Here is a 23,687-nt window from a genome sequence, read left to right on the forward strand (position 1 = left end):
GGTTTTTACAAATGGAGTAATTTGCATCAGGTAACTCCAGTGTATGAGACAAGGGCATAACTAAAGCTTGAATTATCTAAATGATAGTGAAGAAGAGAACAAAGCAAATGAAGTCAGGATTGTGGCATTTGGATTCTTGCAGGGTGGGTTTTTTGTTGTGAGTTTTTTGTTTTCTGAGGGTTTTTAATTTAATTTTTCCCTTTGGCCTAGAAACTGCAGAACAGCTAAAATTTGGTTTGCTTAATACTTTTTGTTGAAGTAAGTGATTTAAGTATCTGGTGCTTTAGAATGCATCATTACTAATCTTTTTCTTAAGATTTTGAAGAAACCTAAGCTTGCAGTAAAAAACCCAGAACCCCCTCAGAAGCATGTAATGAAATGTGAATATTCTGAACACTATGAGAGGATCTTTCAACACCAGGTTTTTTGTATACACATACAAAGATTATTCTAATGACTTCTTCTCTCACATCTTGTAATTAATGTTTCTAAGAGAAAAAAAGCCTGTTAAAAAGCCCCAACCCAAACAAAAGATAATGCTTATTTGCTTTTCCATCTGATAGACTCTGTACAAATGCATGGCTGTAAATATTTCAGCATTTTCATTATTGCTAATTATTTATTATTCTTGGTGAACTTCAAAGAGGTGGTAGATAATGTACTACAAATGCAGTAATTTGCATTCTAGGAAGAAAAAAATATATAGTTGCTCATATGTGCAGCCTTACCTCCTCCTTGTTGACAAGTTCTCATCACTTTCACTGGTCACCAGGACTCTGCTAGATCCTCCTTGACTGGCTTCATGCATCACTTCAATCTGAGTGAGAATGACATGTTTAAACTGAAAATACTTCATTGCTGATGCTTTTATTTAGAGAACTTTAACTCCTTGAAGGAATAAAACCCCAATCCTACCTAACCTAGAAAGTCACTAGACAAATTCAAATAATTGAATTCTAGATACTTAGAAATATCTCTTATTTGTATTCTCCATCCTTGCTCAGTGTTGGCATGGAGACATTCCTTACTCCAGGCAAAGCCATTATATTCTTGCGCTACAGAAGGTGAATTATCTCCTTGTGTAGATAATTATAGGCATAATAATCCATTCCTTAGACTCTGGAATATTGTTTTTTCATTTCCTGTCTGAAGCCAACCCAAAGACTTCACATTTCCAGAGTTTTCAGTGTTTATTTTGATAAGCACTCACACACTCCCTTGTCCAGTCTTGCAGAGTTGGATCATTTCAACTGCTTTCCAGGCAAGTTTTAAGCAGGCTTTTCCTTCTTTTGCCTGTGGCTTTAAGAGCACTAAGTACTACTTGCACTAAGTACTACTTGCACTTACACAAAAGCCAATCTCTTTAAATTCAGTTAAACAACCCATCTGCTGAGTTTGCTGTTAATCCAAGCCAATATCTAAACCCCAGCAGAATCCAAGTTCCTGAGCACTTTCATTTTTAAGGGCTGATTCTTACATTCTATATTGCTAAATTATTTAACTGGCTGATGATAATGATGGAATCCAGTAATGAATGTCCTCATCTGAACTATTATCAGAACAATGGGATGAAAGGGAGCGGGGTGTAATTTGCAGTGTAGTCTTGGGAAGTGGATTTAAAAATTAATGAATGGATGTTTTATAAAGCATATGCCACATTGCTGCATACTCCATGTGGGAGGAATGCAACTGATTACCTGCATTAATGATGAGAGTAAAATTAATTCTAAAGTCACTTTCTGTGAGTTTAGGCAAAGGGGAGACCACCTGTATGTTTGATAATTGTGTTTTATTCTGTGCTTATTGCTGAAGTTGTGGGCTGGCCATTTCTGAAAATGGACTGTATTTAATTTTTTTTTTTTTAACTTTAGAGGAATAAATGTGAAGTGTATGAGCAAGTCAGGGGTGTGGATAACAAACAAGCTGGGTTAAAGCAGCTTGTCCTTATCAGACAGTTAACTTAAAATGTTCCATTCTTTTAAAATTCCAAGTATAGGCATGTAAATCTATACTTATGTGGTTTTGAGTTCTCTCACAATATGGGATGTCCCCAAATTACAGGTAATCCTACCTTAATTCCACCTTTTGTCTTCTTAATGCTTTTCTTTTTTGATAACTCCACTTCAGAAACAGTCTTTGGAGGGCAGGAAATTTCTGTTGACCTCCTGTTGGTAGCTGAAAGAGGGAAAAAAGAAAGTAATATTAGAAAACACATGCTAAAAGTTAAAATTCTACTTCCTAATAAAAGCAATGAGCAAAGTGGTAAATGGGACCTGGCTTAGAGAATTTAGCTGTTCTGGAGCAGTGATGGAATGGGTGAAACAAGTGATGGGTTCCCTTGTTCAGTGGTGCACTGTATCTCAAATTGGCATCTTCAGCTCCACACTGTAAGGATTACTTTGGTTTGGCTTCCCCTGGGAAAACCATCTTTAGGACAGCACAGATAAATGTTAGCCAGCTGTACCAGCTTGGGTAATTGTCACTTGCATGGGGTTGCTTGTGTGGGTTCCCAGGAAATTTTGTTTCTGGTAATGGTTTGCTGAATGATGTTGGACTAAAGGATTGTTCCCTGTAAGGTTTCATTACATCAACAACTGTCAAAAGAGTAATCACAGGAGGTCAGCAAGGCACAATGACAGGTGTGTAAGGACAGAATCTGAGGATATTTCAGAATATGCCTGTTGTGTCAGGTTTGGTGGCCCTTGAAAGTCTAGGCTGACACTGAGGTGTCTGTGGCTGTTGGACAGTCACCCTGAAAAACAAAACCACCTGTGCTGAGCCTGCTGTCCAAACAAAGAGAATGAACTATGAGAAGGGGAATCATACATTTGGCTTGAGTAGAAAATAATATCTGTTACAGCTTTATCTTTGTTTTAGATTGGAAATGACTTCACAAGGCCAATAGAACTCTCCCTTTTCTTCATTGCTGAATTGATATAGGCAGCCATTCACATCATGGGTGAAAACATGTATGAAAGCCAGATGAAATGCTGAAACAATCTGGGTCAGGCAACAAAGAACAAAGTCAAGGTTAAGTCCTTTTTTGTTCTGGCAAAACTTTCTAATTGAACAAGCACTTTTTCTAAGAATAAAAACTGGTGTTTTCAAAAGCATCTGGCAACATTTTGTTTGAGAGGGTTTCGCCAAGTTTAATGTTTTGAAGTGAGAAGTCTTGGTAGTCATTAACTGTTTCTTCTTCGGGAGAAACTGAGTTAAAAAAGATGCAGACATCTTTAAATGAGGAAGACATAGTATCAAAGATTTGATGTAGGAAAGGTTTGAATACTTTTTAAAAAGAAACACTTTAACAAAATTTTAAATGCCCTTGTCATTATATTCTTCTTTCAAAGTAGCATTTAAAAAGGCAAAAAGAAGCACATAGAAGCACCCCAAATTATATTCAGTTAGAAAGACAACTTATCAGTTTCACAGGTGGTAATCATGGAAGCTGACATTTTTTCTACCCTGTGTCTTTTCAACAGCCTTATCACAGAGCTGGGAAAAGAATTTATTAAAGCAGCTTCTCTCCAACACGTCCCTAAATCTTCTTAGATTTATCCAATGCTGAATGACATAAGGACTTGGCAATGCCCATTTCATGCCTGTTACCTCCTCACAATGACTCCATACTAGAAAGTTTCCTCAATGGAACAGTGAAATCTGGCAGTCACCAGCAGCTATAATCGACTGGCAGAGAATTCTTGTGGTTCCCAGGACTGAGATGAAATGCAAATGTCTCTTTTTGACTCTCCCATCACTCTTTCAGAATATACAGCAGAGAATTTGTTTTGATTTTGAGCACTATTTTCAACAAATAACCTTTTCCCATCCCCAAACAAGTTTTCCCTGAAGTAGTATTTATTCTCTCAAAAGTATTTTTATTTCACCCAAAAAGCGGTGCATTGACATTTTGGAACCAACACAACAAAAAGATGCAAGATGCAGCACATGGAAGCTGCTATGACTGTGAAACTTCATGTTCTTCTAATCTGCAGGGAGGGGGACTGCTACTGTTGGCAAAACCAGAATAATTGGTAAGTTTTCAAATGGGTCCTTTTATGTGTTTTCCCGTGAATCTCTGAGTAAAGTGTCTATAAGCATCAGCAAATTCACCCTTTTCTGTATTGATGCACCCTGGAGATTCTATTCAGCCATCAAGTCTCACCTACCATGACCATGACAAAACAGGCTGTGGTCAGACCTATTACACTAAAAACTATTATCTCCTGGAGCTTCTCCCATCTAGGTCCTACATACATCTTGAAAAATCAGCTTAAAGGAAATAGATCTCAGATTTGGCTGCCAAAACATTGTTTCATAATCTTACCCACACTCAAATACCCTAGATATGTTGCCAGTGTCTAGCTGCCCTCTCTAAATCTGAATTCAGTCCATTGGATTGCTCTACAATCTAATTCACAATTCACAATTTTTATGGATATGGCATGGAAGTATAGGGAAGTATTAGAAATAACTTCAGAAAACATGAGGACTTCCACTTAGAAGAGCATAATCAGCAATACCAAGTTGTTTGACTTATTCATTAATCAGAAAATTTTGTAGCTTGAAGGGATGGTTGACACCAGTACAAAAACCCTTGTTGAAAGCAATCAGCAGAAAAAGTAGAAATCAGTTACAACTCTGATGTCTGAATCACAACTTGCAAGCTCAGACAGCTCCAGGTGATCCAGGAAAGAGAGCATGGGGCAGTTTAAATGAAAGATGACACATTCACAAGAAGCCAAACAGCAGGTGCTTCTTGATCCAGCAGCAAATTACTCAGGTCAGCTCACAATCTGTTTCTTGGCTTCCTCAATAACATATTTCAGAAAAGTAGACAGGTACAAGATAATAAAGCAGTCAAATCCAACTGAGTCTGTTTCAGAGATGAATTTAATTCATACTGATGCAGCAAACTTCCCTTTCCAATTTGACCCAGAAACTAGCAGAAAACAGGAAACAAGCTGCTTTTGTTATGCCAAATTATGACAATTTTTCAGTTTTTCAGTTTGGTCCATAGTCAGAGACTGCTAAATGTCATTGCATTTAACTAGTTTCTGGAGCAGAAACAGCACAAATACCTGCCAATTATCATTGCACTAATTACTGTGAAACTGGAAATATAAGGGAAACTCCCTTATAAAATTCAGTATGGTTAGCTGTTTCAAGGTCAGTACAGTATTGTCTTGCTGAAGAAGCTGAAAATTATAGTGTTGAGCTGCCTACTGAAAGAATAAAGGCACAGGAACAAAGCAAAACTAGGAATTATCTAATGTCTGCATGGTTTCAAGGTTGTTTTCATCCTATCATTTCACAGTACTCCCCTGGATGATACATAATGATGATTAATGAAATTATTAATATTTTAAATTGCTTGATTCTGCTTTCAAAGCAAATATTGTCAAAGGATGATTTAAAGCACAGTTTAGGTCTGTCAATTGCATTCACCTGGAGAACCACTGCACTTTTCAATGGGGCTTTAGTCCTGCTTACTGTTTCTTTATGAACAAGTTTCATGACAAACGTGGAATCACTGTTGTATTACTTAGCCTACAGAAAATGGTAAAGTGGGCTGTACTGTTTCTAAAGCTGCCAGAAAATTGCTGAGACTCATGTTCTCTGTTTTGCTTTGCAAAACACCTCTCCATCCCTCTAAGACTGAAATAAATTCAGTGAGGGAAACTTGCTGTCTTGCTTGTGAGAAAAAGCTGTGGTTTCACCCATTTCACCCCCTGCTCCTGCTTGGCAGGACAAAGGCACCATCTCTCAGTTGCTGATCTCTTACAGGGGGGCTACATCCCCCACTGAGGGACAGACAGAACAGTGGGCAGCTCCCAGGTCCTCCCAGACAGCTGGATTAGTTCACTTGGATAAGGAGCCAAATTAGCTCCTGCTAGTTTAAGTGTAGCTCAGCTAGCAAGAGGCACAGGCCATAGTCAAGGGTTACAGTACATGCTCAGCACCTGTAAGGTATTCCAAGCCCCCCTCAAGTAAATACCACACTTTACATGGGGGAACTCCCCCACCACATTTCCCCATCTGTTTTCTGTATAGGTATGTGCATTCTCACTAATCACCTACAGCAGAATGAAATTCATTTGGCAAGAACAAGCATGGAAACTACTAGTCTGCCAAACTTTATTGGGGCTTGCTGCTCATGCTGTCCAACAGGAACATGAGTTTGAAGATAATTAGTGGCTTAATTGCTGTTTTGAATGCTGGTGATGACCAAACAATGTTTAGGCAGCTAAAGAAACACCAGGGCAGCTATGGTTTGTCACTTAATGGCTTAGGGCAGAAAGACTTTGCCATTCTTAGGCAATATAATTTAGACTTCTTCCCTCTAGCAAAGTTTCTGTCATGCCCCCTGAAAATTTGCTGATACAAGAAGCACAGAGCAAGGTTCCTGGACATGGAATATTCTTCTACTAGGAGACACTACTTGGTTTCCTCAGACTGGCCCAAGTATAATGGCAGTCCCACAGTCACAAAACTGAAAGTCTCTTTTTCTTTTTTCAATTTCATAGAAATATACTAAACCATAGATACTATTGGTTTCTCAAACCATTCATGCAAGTCACATACACCATCTCCTCTGAGTCAGCTAACCCCTTCACAGCTTCACTTCCCCTGCACACATCCCCAGACTCCTGCAAGAAATTCTTCTTTTATCCTCTGTCCAGATGTTACTGGTTAGTGAGTATTATGCACTAGTGACTGTGAGGAATGTTGGACTGGATCCAATGAGCAGTTGTATACATTTAAATGAGATGGAACCAACTTAAATTTTATTATTTAAAGAACTGAAAAGGCTCCAGCTGTGTTCCCCCCTTATAGATCTTGTGTTCCAAGTTGGCCTTCTAAGATGCTTGTATGGTGAGTCACGGATTTCGTATGTGCAAAGTGCTGTTAAACATGTTATCTGTTTAACAAGCTCATAGAAATTTTGATATCTCTGCTCCTGTATTTCACATTTATGTTGCACACAAAGAACTCTCTAAGTGAATATTTTATAGCAATTTGTGCTTCCATGTTCCAACTCTTGCCAGAAAGGTAACTAAAGCAAGACATTTTTCCTAACCATGGTCACTGAGATGGCCAAATTATCTTTTACTGAAATTTTCCAGGAACATCTGAGGCTGAAGGAAATAGCCTTTGGGAAAGTTTCATTTCAAAGAGTAAGAGTTTGGGAGAATTACAAGCAAATTCAAATAGGTAAATGCTAACTGCTGTAATTTTTAACAGCTTGTATTATCCTTTCCATCCTTCAGGTTCTGTAGTTCCTCTCATTGTGGCTGACAGACTGAGTAGTTCAACTCTGTGGACCTATTCCAATTCACTCCATGCTAAACAGTTCTGCAAAGAAATGCAGAGAACAAATATGTAGTCAAATCATCAAAAATTATGCCCTCCAAAGTGAATCAGAGCAAAAATATTTTCATATCAAGTGCCACTACTTTCCTCCAAGCAGACATAGGGGCAAATTTAGCCATTAGTATTCAAGCAGCTTCCCCTGGGAGAAAACAGAGTTCTCCTTAAAATAAGGTGTCAAATATACTACTTAAGTATTTTCAAGGTTCTTATTATAAAAAGGCCAATAGTTTTCTGCCTTTTCCAGGTTAATCTGTGAATAATATTTGATCAAGTTCTCACAGCTAAAATATGCACCAAATGCAGCTGGCACAGACTTTTCAGCATCACAATAATTCCAGAACTGGTACTCCAGTCTTGAGCAAGCCTGTCCACTTGTGAAACCAGAAGCATCGAGCAAAACTGGGAATAATCTAAATTTTTTTTCAGAATTTCCAGACCCATAGAAAAATGTTGACTAAAGGAGAGTGAACTCTGAACTGCCCTTCTGGATCTTCATTAAGACAAAAGATTGCTGAGAGTCACCAGAAACCATAAGGACATGGACATTAAACTGTGATAGCAATGTCCCTGACAGAAACCTGCTCTTTTCTCAGAGATGGTATCAGCTGTGCCTGTGTGCAGGAAGTCCATCTCTGCCTACATATTTATCCATGTAAAATGGAGAGTCTGACAGTTAGAACAATGAAGTATTTAATGTCTGAGCTTTCATATCTGTGAAGATTTTTCCATTAGCACCCTAAATTGGACTGAATTTTCCCTACTGCTCTCTGTTAGGAAAATGGATAGTCAGCAAGGAAGAGCAAAACAAAATCTATTCTGGAACAAATGTAACTTCTTTTCCTTTCACAGACCAACCACCCCAGTGCTGCCATGGTATTGTTACTCTGCTGCCTGAGGACAAAAGCCTTTCTCTCTGGTCTTCTGTTTCTGTTTGCTATATTTTATTGCCTTTACTTGCCTTTATATTTACACAGTCTAGGAACATGGTATTTTCCTGTTGTCATGTTCTATTTTGCAAGCTTTTAGAAATATTCAGGTATGTCTTGGGTAAAAAATGACCAAAAAAATCCTGTTTTGAGAAGGTGCTCTAAGCTTCTCTCAGGTTTCCAAGGTGTTGCTCAATAAATTCTTCCCATAAGTAAATGCTGATAGTGCATTGATGCCATGAATGTGAAGAAAGGACACAGAGGAAAGTCCAAAAGAGGGTAGATTCAAGAAGAGCAGAATTTCACAGCCTCATTTTCAAGCTTGGAATAGAACTCAGTGTCCCTGTTTCTATTCTCAGACACATTTCAGAGTCATACTGTGAAACACCTTGGTGAATTCCTCATTTTATCTGCGCTTCAGTTTTCTATCTGAAAAAAAAGATGTTAAGATACTGACCAGTACCTGCCAGGTGCTTTGGCATTCTGAAGGAAAAGGCACTCAGGAATTTCAAAGTATGATACTTTGTAGCAGACAAGTGGATAACACCAAAATTATTCATAAAGAATATGTGAATATACATGTACTATTTATGGCAGTGGCCTGTGAGTCCCTGGATGACCTGCTGATACTCAGGCACTTCTGCTTCCTTGTACAAAGTTACTCTCGGTCAGTCACCTTCAAGAATTGAATGGAATGGCAGAGCCTGCTTATCAATGTCTGAACAGGAGTGGCTTGCACTTTGCACCTCCTCACAACCAGAGTAGCATGTTAAAATAAATTTCACCTATCTATTATTTTGCAACAGGACATTAAAGGTTAAGCCTTGTCACACAGTTTTCCTGTACTGGGTTGTAAAACCATGAACTGCACTTCAAGGCAGAGAGCAAGGGAGTATCTCAGGACTTTCTGTGAAAGAGCTGATAGTACATGGGATGGGCTGTATGAACAAGAATCAAAACTTAGAGCACTGTCACAAACCAGTGGCTGTTCTATAAGGTTCTATACATATCAACAATTTATTTTAAAAATCTGCAAATGTACTGAAGTGATAAGAAGGAAGTTCAAGAAACAGTTCAAGAGACTGCATGCATAAACAGAACAGCAAGAATAGCTTTTAGCCTGAAGATCCAGTTTCACAGTAGGTAAAAGCCTTCCTAAAACTTGTTGCCACTGACAGAAAATAACTGTCTCTGACCTCCTGACCCCATAACCCCATTTCTGCAACTTCCTCTGCTTCAGCACTAGTGGCCATGCAGTGAGCACTCTGATGAACTCTGACATTAGTGCAGCCAGAGCTCTCTGCATTTCTCTAACTCATGCAATGGAAAAGGAACTACTGCAGTTTTGCAGTCTGTTTGTTCAGTTTTCAAGACAAATCAGACAAATCAAGACAACTCCAGCAAGCTGACTGCCTGCCCCAGTGCAAGAGGAGAGCACAGTGTTGGAGCATGTGTGTGTGCAGAGCAGGATCTATTCACAGGCATTGCATTCTCAGCTTGCCTTAAACCAAAAGAGAAGCTGAAAATTGAGGTAGGAACTGTACACAGCTAGCATGGTTTGGGGGGAAAAATGTACAGATGTCCAACCAGCATGGGAATGGGAAGAAGATTTTCCTTTGGAAGAAAGGACAAATGTTAGGGAGCAGAGGAGAACAGGGACACTTGGTGTAACTTTCTGCTGGTACGCCTAGAAAGCAAAAATGATCATGCTACCTGCCATCCTAATCCTCCTGTTGAGAAAGCAGTTTATGGAATGCTCTTCATGCTAATTAGAGGGGTTTTTAAAAGGCTTTTTGCTAAAGGTTTGCCTTTTGAACAGCCCTGAAGGCTCCAAAGAGACAACCCCTTCCTGCAACCAAGCATAGAGTGTCTGGCCTCCAGGATACACTGTTTCAAAGTAACTTCACCCATATTCCTTTTCCAGAAAACAGCTCTCTTGGTTAAATGCACATGCTAACTTCAAATGAGTAACTTCCAGTAATTTCCAAACAGAAGCAATGCTCACCTTCTATGGTTAGCAGAGGACAAGGCAGAAAGTGAACTAACATTTATGTACAGGGGGAAAAGCAAAAAATTCCACAAATGAGTCAGTGTCACTCACTAAACCCTTAATTTTGCAAGTATCTGATTGAAACCTCAGGAATTATGACACTTGAAAGCCAAATATTCACATTACAATATCTGCAATGTAAAAGAGGTTCTCATGCTTACATTGCAGGCTTGCATTGACTACCCTGACTTGGGTATTTGAGAATTAGCAATACAAGACAAACTGAGACAAGGTATAGAAATGTACTCTGTAGATTAGACCTAGGAAGAGAAACCTGGAGGGTTTTTTTGATTCACCCTTATTTGTATGTTTGAATCAGAGATATTTCATACTAATTTTTACTAGCTGGACCTGCAAGGCTGACATTGCACATCAAATTCAAGTGTTCATACTAATAACAAAAATCAAACATAACCATATGGACAAAACACTGGTGTTGAGTCTGAAAGCAGCTGCTCATGGCCTACCTACTGCTGCTGGTCTGGTAATCTTTGGTGATGCTCGCTTTGGGGAGGATTCAGGATGTGGAGCAACAGGTTGTACTGGCCGGGTCTGTTTGGCTGCCAGCTTCTTCAGACTTACTTGCCTCTTGTCAAACATTTCTTGTACATCTTCAAGTTTTTGTACAATTCTTTGGGCATTGGCCTTGACAAAGAAAAGGCAAACAACAAATGGGTGTCAGCACTGGACTGAGACTAGAGGTGATCACACTGTGCTGCAGTTTATTGCAGCCCAGTCCATGCAATCTGCCCAGACCACAGTTTCCTTGACCAAGACATGGTGACTCAAGCAGTGTTTCTAGCATTGCTCTGAAGAAAACGATGTATGTGTTGCATGACTGCTCTTATGAGCAATACTTACTGCCACAAATACTGACCTCTGTGCCCTTTCAGAGTAGGGAAAGAGGTGAGTTTTAGCAGACTCAAATATATAGCCCAGTACAATCTCATGGACAAAGCAATCAGAAATTTTTAACTTCTAAGTGAGCACATGCACATCTGAGGAGTTTCACCTTTATTTCAGGGGTGAGGATCATGTCAAACTGATTGTAGAACTCCTTTGGGTTGGAGAGCTGGTGTTCCTTAGCTGTAACCAAGAACTTCTCAATTTCAACGAGTGCAGTTTCAGCTCCCTCTTGTGACTGGCACTTGTCCACAGCTTGGGAAGCCAAGAGGTAGATTCCAGCTTCACACCATTGGCTCGCCTTTAAAGAAAAGTGGGGGAAGAAGGACTTTTCATCACTGACAGTCCAAGTTGTCAGGCATTGCTTTTACTCTATGAAAAACAGACTTGCATTTTAATGACATTAACATGTCATTAAAGTAGATGAATGTTACTCATAGCGTGCAGCAGTTCCTGCCCATAAGTCACCCTGTCAGCATATGCAGAACTGAACTTGCTGAACTAATGCAAAGCTCCAATATTTATAATAACATTTACTGAATGAAATGGAAAAAAACAAACACAACGTTTTATCTTCATCATAATTATCTGAGCTTATAAATCTTTCATTTTTAGTAGAACCTTGCCAAAGATGTTATCTGAGAAGGTTCACTCACCTTATCTAACTGCTTATGCAGCTCAAGAGACTTTCCCAAAATATCATACTTTTTCTTGGTCTCATTTGTAAAGTCATCACAAATCCGCCTGAGTTCAACACACTTTGGTCTAATGGAGTCAACTGCATAATGGTTGTTTTGGATGAGTTGTTCTCCATGGAGAGCTAGAGACTGGGCCTTCTCCAAAGGCTCCTGTGAAATTAATGAGAAAGAGCCAAAGTTAGAGTGGCATATGCATGTCACAATGATGTGACAAAGAAGTGTCTAGAATATCATGTCTATAACAGCCAGAATACTAAATTGAGTGCCAACCTGTCCTTTCTCTTCCAAATGTTTCTGTTCCTTTAGGAGGTTCTCAACTCGAGTCACACTGTCTCCAATGTCAGCAAAACCTGCTTGTGTTTCCATGAGGTTATCCAATGTCAGTTTTACCTAAAAAACAGCAACAACAAAAACATAAAACCAAAACAAAATAAACCCACCTCAAACCCCATTACAAGATACTGACAAAAATTACAACATTCACCTAGCCTTTGAGAAGAGTCTGCATCTCAAGTTTAGTCTCTCAGCTTTTTCCAAAATGGAAAAGCCAAGGAATAAATCAACAACAAACAATTTTTCAAAGAGTCTACCTGCTTCTCACTAATTAGGTCTACAAAGTTTTGACAATCTCTAACTCTAGAGTTTACATTACTCCAACATCTGTATTACTCCAGTCTCTGGGCTGACAGCTGAGCTTTCTGAACTGTAGACTCTGGTGGGATCACAGAAGAATCTATGTTTGATAACTTCACACCTAAATGCAAAATTATTCATCGAAAATCATTTATGTGCTCCACATTTTGGCCTCACAGTCTGGCAGTTTCCTCACTGTGCCTTATTGAAGTGTTATAAGACATCTGAAAGCTGTCAAGAGTTTAATTTTTGAATATTCATTTCTTATTTCCCAATGAAGGTCTTCTCTCCTGACCTCATTTTTGGACTGCCAGTATACTCTAAGTATGGGTAGAATTTGACCTTATTTACCAGAGAAAGCTAGACAGTATGAAAAAAGAAATACCTCTCTAAAATCGTGTTCAAAGTGTCGAAGCTGCAGGCACTGTTCTAGTTTTAGATGATGCTTGGTCCAAAATTGATCAAAAGCCTTTTCTGTTTCATCCAACTGAGCCAACAACCTGTTAAGAAATTATAATGAATAGAATGTACTTATTTCCTATAGTTAGTTTCTTTTAAGTTACAGTAATTGATGGCAGAAAGCAGAGCAGGGAGATGGATGGGAGCCCTACACTTATGTAAGAAGGCTCTGTGTCACTTCTCCCATAAGCAAAAACTTGAATAAGAATGAAATTTGCAGTAGGACAGGCAGGAATGTGACAGATGAGTGACAACTACATGGATCTACTGTGGCAGGCAGAGTCCTGCCTCCTGATGTTCAAGAGGGACTCAGAGCTGTACCATGTGTGGGCAGCCAAGGGCAGCTGTCACTCCCGAGCTTCCATCCAATGCTTCAGAGATCATTCATCCCCAGCTGATGCACACTGAATATTATTATTTTATGGAATGATTAAAACAGAACTCTAAAATTTGTTAATTTTCTTCACCCATCAGAAATAGGCAAGGGCTGAATCATTTTTCCAGTCCATTAAATACAATATATTAGAAGCTCATAATGACTACGGTGGACATTGTTTTACTTTGTGTAAATGATGAAACATTTATTTGCAAAAATATTAATCCCAAAGTGTAAGATCTTCAGTAAAATATCTGACACCAGGCTACTAAGTCATCATCACAGTTTCTCAATTATCCATTAATTACCAAATAGAACAGTTTTTAAAAAGTAGAAAAAATGAAAAGGAAGTGTTCTCTGAATATCTAGGATTTCAGTAGATGGGCATTCTTTGGGGAGATAAGGGATCAGTGAGTGCTGAAATCAAGTTTTTGGGGCAAATGCCAATAGCTGCCTTCTATTCTTCTCAAAAAACAAATTTCTGTTTTCAATCTGTCCCTGGACTGGAAAAATTGTTTTAATCAAAGCTAGTCATTGAATTCAAGATGAATTCACAAATTCCTTTGGGATGACTATTCAAAGGATTTTAAAGTATTCAGTGAAAAATATCAGGTCAGCTTTACTTTTAGCACCTTTGTTCCCAGTGAATGCAGACATGCTGAAACCCTAGCATGGCATTTCTCTTTGCACTGCATCACATGGCACAGCAGAAACTTCTATGTGGTGACTAAAAGCTTTATGGTAATAACTAGCTTTGTAGGAAGGAAAAGGGGGTTCTCTGTGTGTGTGTCTCTGCAGCTGTGACACACAGAATGCTTCAGTTATCATCTTCATCTCTTCCTCCCCCACTATTTCCACAGACACTCACAAGCATACCACCCTCTCATCTCACAGGGATTCAGGTGTTTCTTTCTAACCAGGCACAGAAGTTTGGAAGTCATACATGTTATGGGGAAAGTAAATCCCAAGTTAAATCTTCAGCCAAGTAGTTAGTGGTCTGACCAAAAATTACCAAGAAATTCAGGACTTGTTTTAACTTGCCTTGACAGTTTAATTGAGTAACTTCCTCTAAGCCATTCCCATCTCTGACTTACCTGTCCAATAAATCCTGAGTAGGTGAACCAGTGGTAATTTACAACCTGCATATTTAAATTATTCAAATTACATTTGCATCTCCTAGGAATAAATGAGCAAGTTGCACAAGGTAATCTAGCTCCACTGACCTTTCCACTGTGGCCACATTTTCCAGTTCATCTGGACTGAGTTTGCTGTTGGCACTTCTGGTGACTGGCTCCCGGATGCACGTCAGTAAGGTGGCCCCCTGCTTCACTGCCAGCTTCAGCTCATCCTGAGGAGAAAAAAACAAGCCAAAAAACAAATTGTATGTGCTTCTAACAACACTCACATCTCTTAGACATCAACAGAGTAATGATAAAGGAGGATTCTTTAATAGGTACAAAATACTTGAAGCAAAATATGAATTCTTACCAAAGCTGATATGTATGTTCTAGCAAATGCAGAGACCTAAGTCTTTTGACTTTGAATAGTAATCTATTTCTGAGGAAAGGAATAATTTGTGAGCAGATTGCAGATTGACCAGGCCACTTGCAGAATAAATTATTCTACTATAAATTGAATGTATGCTGTAGATTGTGAGCTGAGAGACAGGGTTGAGACATTGCATTTCTTCATGGAATTTCCTCAAACAACATTGTGCCATGCTGAGCCATAGTACACCAGCTATAAGAAGTCACCCACAGAAGGGTCTTTCCAGCATGAAAAATGAGCAATAAAAAAAGACGATGAGGCTCAAATATTAACTTGTCAGATGACGAATCCCCACATCACTGCACAATTCTTCCATAAAAATTGTTCTTGTGCTAATATTGCTTAAGTAGCATTTTTAATCTTGTGTTTAATCTAAGGCATTTGTTGACAGCAGTAATATTTATTTATGATCCTTACTCAGCAAAGCTAAACTAGCCCCAACTTTTTTTTTAAACAAAACAACAGTCATCAGCTAATTAGACTGACTATCCTCACACATGGCCTCTGTTTCTGCTGCAATGTAAGTCCATCCTTTCTGATGAACCCTTCATCAGGAGCCCATGCTAATCCAGATGTGATCCCCTTACTCCCCACTCACAGTGGGAAGTGACTATTCCCCATTCTATCATTCCTGAAGCTGTAAAATATCCTTTTCCACAGCTGAACTGAATTGACCTCCTGAACCCAGGTGTCTGTCCTCAGTGGTTTCCAGACAATGGACTGCCAAGTGATGGCAGAAAATTTTATTAGACCAGAACTCCTCTATTACACTGCTGGAGCCATAATGGGGCAGCAATCACCTTCAGCTTGCTGTGGTGGTCAGTGTGTGAGCAGAGAAGCTCCTCTGTGCACTGCACATCGTTGGGAAGTTCAGTCTCTGCTAAGTCTGTTCCAAAGGTCTGTAGCATCTGTGCTGTTGATTTTACTGTCATTGCAAAGTTTTCAATAGCCTGGAAAAGCAGAAGCATAAAGTCACAGATTGGTTATTCACCCTTAGCCCTTTAACAGCACTTTGGCTTCAGGCACACTGTGCAGCAAGTATGACATGCCTGTAAAGCTGGTGGTGTTGCCTCCTTTTGGGTGGATATGCTAATTACAAATTAAACCATGTGTCACAAGTTATTTTTTCACAGGTCTGCACATATTGTCATCCCCATGAGCCAACGGGGAACTCCCAGAGCTCAGCAGACATAATGAAACCACAGAGGGCATCAGCTTCAAAGCCAGGCCTGGAACTTCCAACCCTCTGCCCTTCTGCTGGGAAATTCTGCTGAGTTTAAAATTTTCATTAAGGCCTTATTTAAGTTGAGAACACTACTAAAATATATAGGGCAAAGCCTTTATATTTAAACAGCCATTGTTCACTCAGCAGTAATCTGTCTTCCCCTGATTTCTGAATATGTGCATCTCCATCTTGCCTATCTGTATGAGATGCATTTCCTCCCATCTGTCCATGCTAGTACACAAACACAAGAACAAGTAACTACAAATTCATTGGAATTTCACTGTTTCTTTATCACTTGGGTGCACCAACACAAGACTTGTCAGAAATCTGTCTTTTTAATGAAGAACAGAAAAGTGAGGAAGGCTAAAAAAAACAATGCCACCTCAGAGCAGAATATAATGTTCAGACCTATGACATGGGATTAAAACCTTTATATTTAGTAGCAAGTAACTGCATGGGATGTTTTTTTCATGATCATGACCAAATTTGGGGGTGACTGTGTTGTTCTGTATAGATCTTTATTCTTTGTACCTTTAAATCTAACCTGCCACAGGTTTGAGTCAGTAAACAAGCACTAGGGATGGTATTACACCCAGTCAAACACTATGTAGTTGTTGCACACTGAATGCCTTTCTCCAGCAATGATGGGAAATCATTGTTTGCAACAATTACAGATGAAAATATGCTGTGTTCTCAGTGAAAAACAAACTGGATGTAGACCATCATTCAAAAGGTGTAGAGAGAAATTAGCCCACATTTGTGATCTCAAACACACCCCCCATGAAGGAATGCTAGCAGAGTTCACAGCCTTTTTCCCTTTTCCCCCATAAATTCATGTCTGCTTTCAACACAAGCAGTACAGACCCACTGCACTATCCCACTGCTCAGCAGCTGTATCCTGCTGTTCTCAGCACTCAAACTACTGGATGAGAGTTGGTTGAAATGCCACACTTCTGACTGCAACACAGACATGGCCACCCATGACCAAAGGCCATTTACTGAAAGACAAAAATGCACTCTATGGGCAAGAAAGTCCATAGGCTCCTGGCAACCAAGAGAGGAGAGCAGAAACAGTGAATGATGCAAGGATGTCAACATGTCACTGCCATTTAGCCAGAGTTTTAAGCTTTTTCAGAAGAAAAGCACTGGCAGGACAAGATATGAGAACACTGAGAGAAGCAGCAAAGGGCACGAAGACCAGAGCTCAGCAAGACTGGAAGTCAAATTGTTTCAAGGAGCCATGGAAGCTGACACCACCCTGATGACAGCCTCTTATCCAGCAGATATTCCTTGGCTGACTGCACCACGAACTTGTCAGTGTTTCACTTACTAGCATGCTTACCCCCACTCTCTCCTGTGTATATGAGCAATAAATTGTTTTATGTACCTTTATGTACATCTGTGGGTTGTTTTTTTTCAAGTCTCTGTACATGGTAAATTTTTTTCCAACAAATTTAACTAAAACCTCTGGGGATTATACAACCCTCTACTCCTCTAAATTCTTGGCTCATTTTTGTTTGCATATTTTACCAAATTATGTATTATTGCTTTATGTAAACTCTGTCATTAATTAATAATGCAACTTTTCTTGTGCCTCTTTTTATCCTTCTTCATATTTTCAAACCTTTTGCTATTTGAATGCTCTTATAGATGATTCATTTCTTCACACTCCCCCTTCCTGCAAGGACAGTTTCATATATTTGATACTTTTAGCACATAAGCCTGCTCACTCATCTCAACCCTAACCTCATTATAGTCAACACAGTTATAAATGCAGAAAATAAATGTTAGATGAAATTCAGATTCTATGTTTGCATATTTGGAAGACTGAAATATTTCGTGGTTCTCAAGGAGACTAAAATTTAATTTTATAAAGACAGCAAAATGCAAAAACACTATAGCAAGAAAGAGGCAAAAGTAATTTGACTTAAATTATCTCAGAAATTTACCTCAGGTGTAACCTGCCCATCAGCAGCAACAGACTGAAACCCAGGGCTGCTCAGAACTTTGCAAAACATTGAAGCTCACATTAGATGTGGGTTCTAATACACCAATCTTGCAAGTAGACCACAGAGAGACATAAAAGTTGTATAAACTCTCTGTGAAATTAATTACTTTTCCAGGATCATGACCCAGCTTAGCCCATTTCTGCTTAGGAAGAATTAGACAATATTTTGTCTGCTAATGTGTCATAGTTTGGAGTCTGTTTTATGTGAACTGTCATCTTAACTGTGTACCATAATGAAATGTTCACATTGTTTTGAAGCAGACAATGAAATACATTAACCAACCCAAAATGGAAAAAAACAATCAAACCTGTACACGTTTCCTCAATAGAATAAAAAAGTCTTTCTGCCTTCCTACTAAGAACTGTTCTTCAGTTACCCAAAATAAGACACAGCTGGAGTACATGCTTGTATAGCATAGAAATGAAAAATAAAATATAGAGCCATGAGTATTTTTATTCTCTTGAAACATGGACATAATTAATCATTGAAGTGAGACTTTTGACCTTACTTTTGACCTTTGTAAAGTCAGTAAAGTGCTACAGCCTATTTTCAATTTCAGCTGAAGGCCTATGAACCCCATTAATTATTTAAAAGGCAATGTGCCCTCAGGCCTTGCTGAGTAAGAATAGCAGGACACTGCTGGGCCCTGGGCCAGGTGTGCAGCGAGATACAATTCCTGCTTCCATGACACACTTTGGGGGAATTTGCCTTTGTTTGAGTCACGGATTTCCTCTTCCCTGAGCTCCTAGCAGCATCCATAGGCTGCAATGAGCTGAAAGGTTGCTGGTTAGTGGTTGTTGGCAGGTGCCAGCTGCAGAGCTCTGCTGTGGCAGAGCAGCAGAGCACACTCACGGTTCGGTGGTGGATCCACTGGCTGTGGCCGTACTCCAGCGTTCCTCCCAGCTCCCGTGTCAGCTGGCTCTTGTCAATGTAGCCATGCAGGTCAGAGACAGAATTTAACATGATGATCTGAAACCAACACAAACACATGGACTGAGAGAAATAACCAGCCTTTCAATCATTGCTCCCAGGATCTGGGTTTGCTTTAACATATATGATGACTGCAGTTCCACCAGAGGCCATCTGTTCCCATTCTGCACTTTCTCATGCCATGCCCACAGTTTATTTTCCCTAGATTTTGCCTTCTCAACATGTACATGGACATTCTTGAACTACCCTTGGTTTGACATCATCTTCCTCCTTGCTGAGCAGACTCATTTTGCATGTGCATCAAGAGCAATAATTTATTCTTTAGATAACATTTATTTACAGACAATGGAGGCACAGACAAATTAAAAGCTTCCTCAACACCAAGTAAGAGTAAGATTTTTCTTTCAGTTTTGTGGGGGTTTTTTTGCAACTGTATGTTCACTGAATTCACTGACATTTTTCTATTTAAAATCATAATTGAAGAGAAAGGAGAGATAAACTTAGATCCACTTTTTACATTAGAATTTCCTTACCACTAGACTCACTTGAAGAAAGCCAAACAAGATTCCATCTCAGCTTCAGATAAGCACATTACCTTTTGGCAACCACTGTAAATTTATCAACACAAGTGGTTACACAAAAAAAATTCTCAAGTAGGCCCTCATTCTATTCCTATCCATTTCCAACAGTTCATCTTCTCCTTGGCGCCTGTCTTTAAACACAGAAATGAGGAGATCTTGTTGATGAAGAAACTGTGGCAAAGAAATCTCAGCCAAAGTTAAAGGAAAAACTGTTCCCTGAATGTGTTATGAAACACTGTTCTGTTATGATCAAAGCCAAAAAGCTCAAAAAGCTGCATCATCTTGAAAAGGTGTCACAATGGAACATAAAGTCTATGCACTAATTCTGAACTGGAGATCACATTTGAAAAACTAAGTCTTTGTAACTAACTGCTTTGTAGCTCTGCCCCATCAGAGATGTTGCTGACAAGTTGGAAATCTTCTGATACTTCAAACTCCACTGAAACCACAGAGGAACACTGTCATGCAGTTTTCTTTTAGGAGGAATTCTATGTCTGCTCTAACCTGGTATGTCCAGCATGAGCCACAAAACAAACCCATTAATATTGCCAGCTATGGTGCTACCCAACAGGGCATGGTTCTTCACCATGCAGGAGAAAGCCCATGAGAAATCCAGCATCCATCTAAAAAAATCAATCTAAGAGAGCATTAGCATCTCCCTTTCTGCTTGCCAGACAGAAGACAGCCACAGTCAGTCAGCTGGAGGGTGAAAGGGAGCAGCAGTTTGGAAGAGAAGGGTCAGTGTGAAACATGGAGCTGTGGGGGGGCTGCTTCTGGATGGGTTGGGCTGTTAAAAAGAAGTCACAGCCTACAAAGCTCAATGAAGTGCTTGCTATGGGCAGATTGCTCAGTCTTTTATGTATGTTCTGAAGATGCTTTAATTCACTTCCTGTGATGGGAGGTTCCTTGGGTACATCTCTGGGTTCTCCTTTTGAATTTACAGATTTTAATCTCAGAAGAACCCTGCTGTGTCTCCTATATTTCTGTATCTTGACCCTGGTTAATGGTATTGAATCAAATCACCATTCCAACAAAGATTTACCTCATGAGGTTTTATTACCCATATTTTTATGTCAATATGACATAAGTCCTGCATTTCTTTTTTGTGTCTGGTTGGTTATTTCAGCCTTTATTTCCAGCTCCTATTTGATCTTCTGGTTTATACTCATTCTAGTGTTGATTTAAGTAAATCTATTTCGTTCAACTTATTTACAGTTTGATAGCTCAAATAAACCATTGTACACATGTTTCCTTAACAAATGCACACAATATTCCTGGAACTCCTTTTGAATGCTCATGTCTTGGTCCTGACTCACAATTGTGATAGGAAATGCCACCCATCCACAGGCCAATTATGACATGAATATTGTCACAGGGCCAAACACACAACACAAACAACCAACCTCCAACCAATTTAAAAGATCATGGTGATATTAAAGATAGGTACTAAATCCTAATTCCTTGAGTAAGGACATCTCCAATGGGACAAGAACTCTCTGGTCCTGTTCTCCTGCTTGACATTTAGGATACTGTTTTCAAGGAGGACAAAAAGACAGTGGTCTCAGTAAATTCCCCCTGGGGTACACAAGGACTTGCCCAGATGGTATTTTTAGGATGGGCTGCAATACAAGAAAAAAGCCCCTCCAGAGAGCATGAGAGATCCCAGGAATTTGGAACATCTGTAACCCTAAGCAACTTAGAATAGCTCAGACATATGTAAATCTAAATGTAAATCTAAATGTAAATATATAAATCAGCCTGTAAATCTATCAGGCTGTCGACAGATATCTGGGCAGGAGGCAGGTGGATCCAGCAAATGTGCCATGCTCTGAGTTTTTGTAAGGCTGCTCTCTAAGAGCTCTGTGGACATACCCAGGATGGCTCAAAATACCCAAGACAACCCCATACTAAACTGATACCTTGATTTTCCTGCCTGTAAGAAAGGTAAGTTACCACTTCATACTTAATGCAGTGCTTGATCCTTGCCTAGAATTAACCTCCTTTCCAACTTTAATCCCTTCCAAGTTTTGAAATGCGATTCTGATGACAAATAAAGTGCTGAAAGTATAGGAAATGCTGAACTGGTGGAAAAGGCCAGTCCTTGATGAAGTTGTCCCTTTCCAAGCTGCAGTTGCTGGTACAACAGTTGCTATAGTAACAGAGTACGAAATATTAAATATAGGTACATTCATTTTTTAAAGTACTATAAAATATTTTGGCTTGTATTATAACACAATTTTTTTCATCCCTTTTTATTTTACCAAAATTCCACCCTTTCCAAGGACAGTAAATGTTACAATTTAACCATAGTAACCAAATGTATGTTCATGGTTCCTTTCCTGTATGCACTGTAATAAACAGCTGCTGTGTCTCACTTCAGGAGAAGCAGAAAGTGTTTAAACACCTGAACTTCAAACTTAAGTGTTGACAGAGCTAGAATTTGTTGGAGGAGAGCTGTAAGTATTTTGCAAAATAATATAAACCCACATGTAAAATCCAAAACAGTAATTTCAAATCTCTCCAGTAAAGCCACCGTGGAACACAGTATGAGTCTGATCAAGGATGAAATATCATCAATAACCATAATTCAAGTTTATTTATAAAACTTAACATTTTTGATGCACATGCAAACATGCTGGTAAAAAAACTCCTAAAAAACCTCTCGTAGAATAATCTCAAACACTTTCAGGATTGATAACCTTCTCAAATCACAGTCTCATCAGCCTACAGAATATGCCAAGTGCATATAAAAATAAGTGAAATACAGACTCTGAATCTTGACAGTATGGGAATCATAAGACTTTGAGAATAAGCACTGTTACAGGGACAGTCAGTGCTCCCATGGATAACCCATCAAATAGTGCAGAATTCAGCCCTAGACTTTTGCTGACCTGCAGTCCTCAATACTCATGTTTGTCACTGGAGTGGGATCTACCTCTGCCTACACAAGGGGAATTCCTCCACTGAGTTAAAATGCCAGTACTTAAAAACCAAGTCACATTTTATAGCTAGACTGGACATGGGAACATGTCCATTAAATACTGTGAACTATCCACTGCTAATTAACTCTTTGGCATCACCACACAGACCCAGATGAAAGGCCCCAGGTGCCACTTGAAAACCTGGGTTATGAGAAATTGCTGACAGCCCAGACTTGCAGAAATGGAGATAAATAAAATGCATGGACAAAAAACTGCATGCTTACCGGTACCTTCATTTTAAAGTCATCTCGATAGAGTTTGATGCCAATGTCAGCGATCGCCCTTTGGATGAAGCGGGAGGGTCTCAGGACAAACACCAGCTGCAGGTTTCCTGGAAATGCTCCCTGCAAGAAAAACAGAATTTTTAGAAGGCACATTTCTACCTTACAAGGCAATTTTCAGCCAAGTGTTTCCTCACCAGGGCGAAGCAGGTAGGACTTACTGAATCTTGTTAGGTCCAGCTGCTCATTGCATTGGCTGGTCCATTCATCACGTGCTCATTGTCACTATTTCCAAACCCAATGGGAAGAATGACCCATGGATTTTGCTGTTTCATGATACAGATTTACCACAGACTCCAAAGTTCCTGACAAGCACTGACAAGTGCTTTCCTCCCCCAGATCCGAACCCCACCAAGCCCCATTTGCATCCTGCACCAGAGGTTTTCCCATTTTTTAGGCTGCAGCCACTAGAGGGCAAAGCTGGCTGCCCACACTGGACTGGTGAGGGAAGCTGGTAGCACAGATGGATTCCCCAGGCTGACCTACCTATTTGCTCTGCAAAGGGTTTTGAATCTTTCTAACATAACATATTTTTACACACAGGCAGGCAACACGTTCATCAGACATGGCCCTGCCTGCAACACTCAGCCTACATCTCTCACACTCCTCTGAGCTCATCAAGCATGAAAAAAGAACAGTTTCTTGAAGAGAGCAGCAAAAAAGCCTGAGAATGAAAAATATTTCTGTCTAAATACCTTGAAAGAACTTAAAGT

The 23,687-nt window shown here is 39.5% G+C and overlaps 1 protein-coding gene across 9 annotated transcripts in view; it reads right to left on the reverse strand.

Annotated features, from left to right (window-relative positions):
- MCF2L2 (MCF.2 cell line derived transforming sequence-like 2) overlaps nucleotides 1–23,687 on the reverse strand; it is a gene marked incomplete at its 5' end in the record, with an annotated part of 148,945 nt that overhangs the window by 74,386 nt on the left and 50,872 nt on the right. For 8 of the 9 annotated variants that reach the window (XM_079314853.1, XM_079314851.1, XM_079314850.1 and 5 more), the window contains 11 exons: nucleotides 729–817; nucleotides 2,072–2,175; nucleotides 10,818–10,995; nucleotides 11,363–11,554; nucleotides 11,910–12,101; nucleotides 12,222–12,341; nucleotides 12,970–13,084; nucleotides 14,643–14,767; nucleotides 15,768–15,917; nucleotides 19,054–19,170; nucleotides 22,918–23,037. In XM_079314853.1, coding sequence (XP_079170979.1) covers nucleotides 729–817; nucleotides 2,072–2,175; nucleotides 10,818–10,995; nucleotides 11,363–11,554; nucleotides 11,910–12,101; nucleotides 12,222–12,341; nucleotides 12,970–13,084; nucleotides 14,643–14,767; nucleotides 15,768–15,917; nucleotides 19,054–19,170; nucleotides 22,918–23,037 — 1,502 coding nt within the window. The remainder of the gene's footprint in view (nucleotides 1–728; nucleotides 818–2,071; nucleotides 2,176–10,817; nucleotides 10,996–11,362; nucleotides 11,555–11,909; nucleotides 12,102–12,221; nucleotides 12,342–12,969; nucleotides 13,085–14,642; nucleotides 14,768–15,767; nucleotides 15,918–19,053; nucleotides 19,171–22,917; nucleotides 23,038–23,687) is intronic. The other variant, XM_079314847.1, reaches the window with a different exon arrangement.

The sequence above is a fragment of the Erithacus rubecula genome, assembly GCF_903797595.1.
Source record: "Erithacus rubecula genome assembly, chromosome: 11".
Lineage (NCBI taxonomy): Eukaryota > Metazoa > Chordata > Aves > Passeriformes > Muscicapidae > Erithacus > Erithacus rubecula.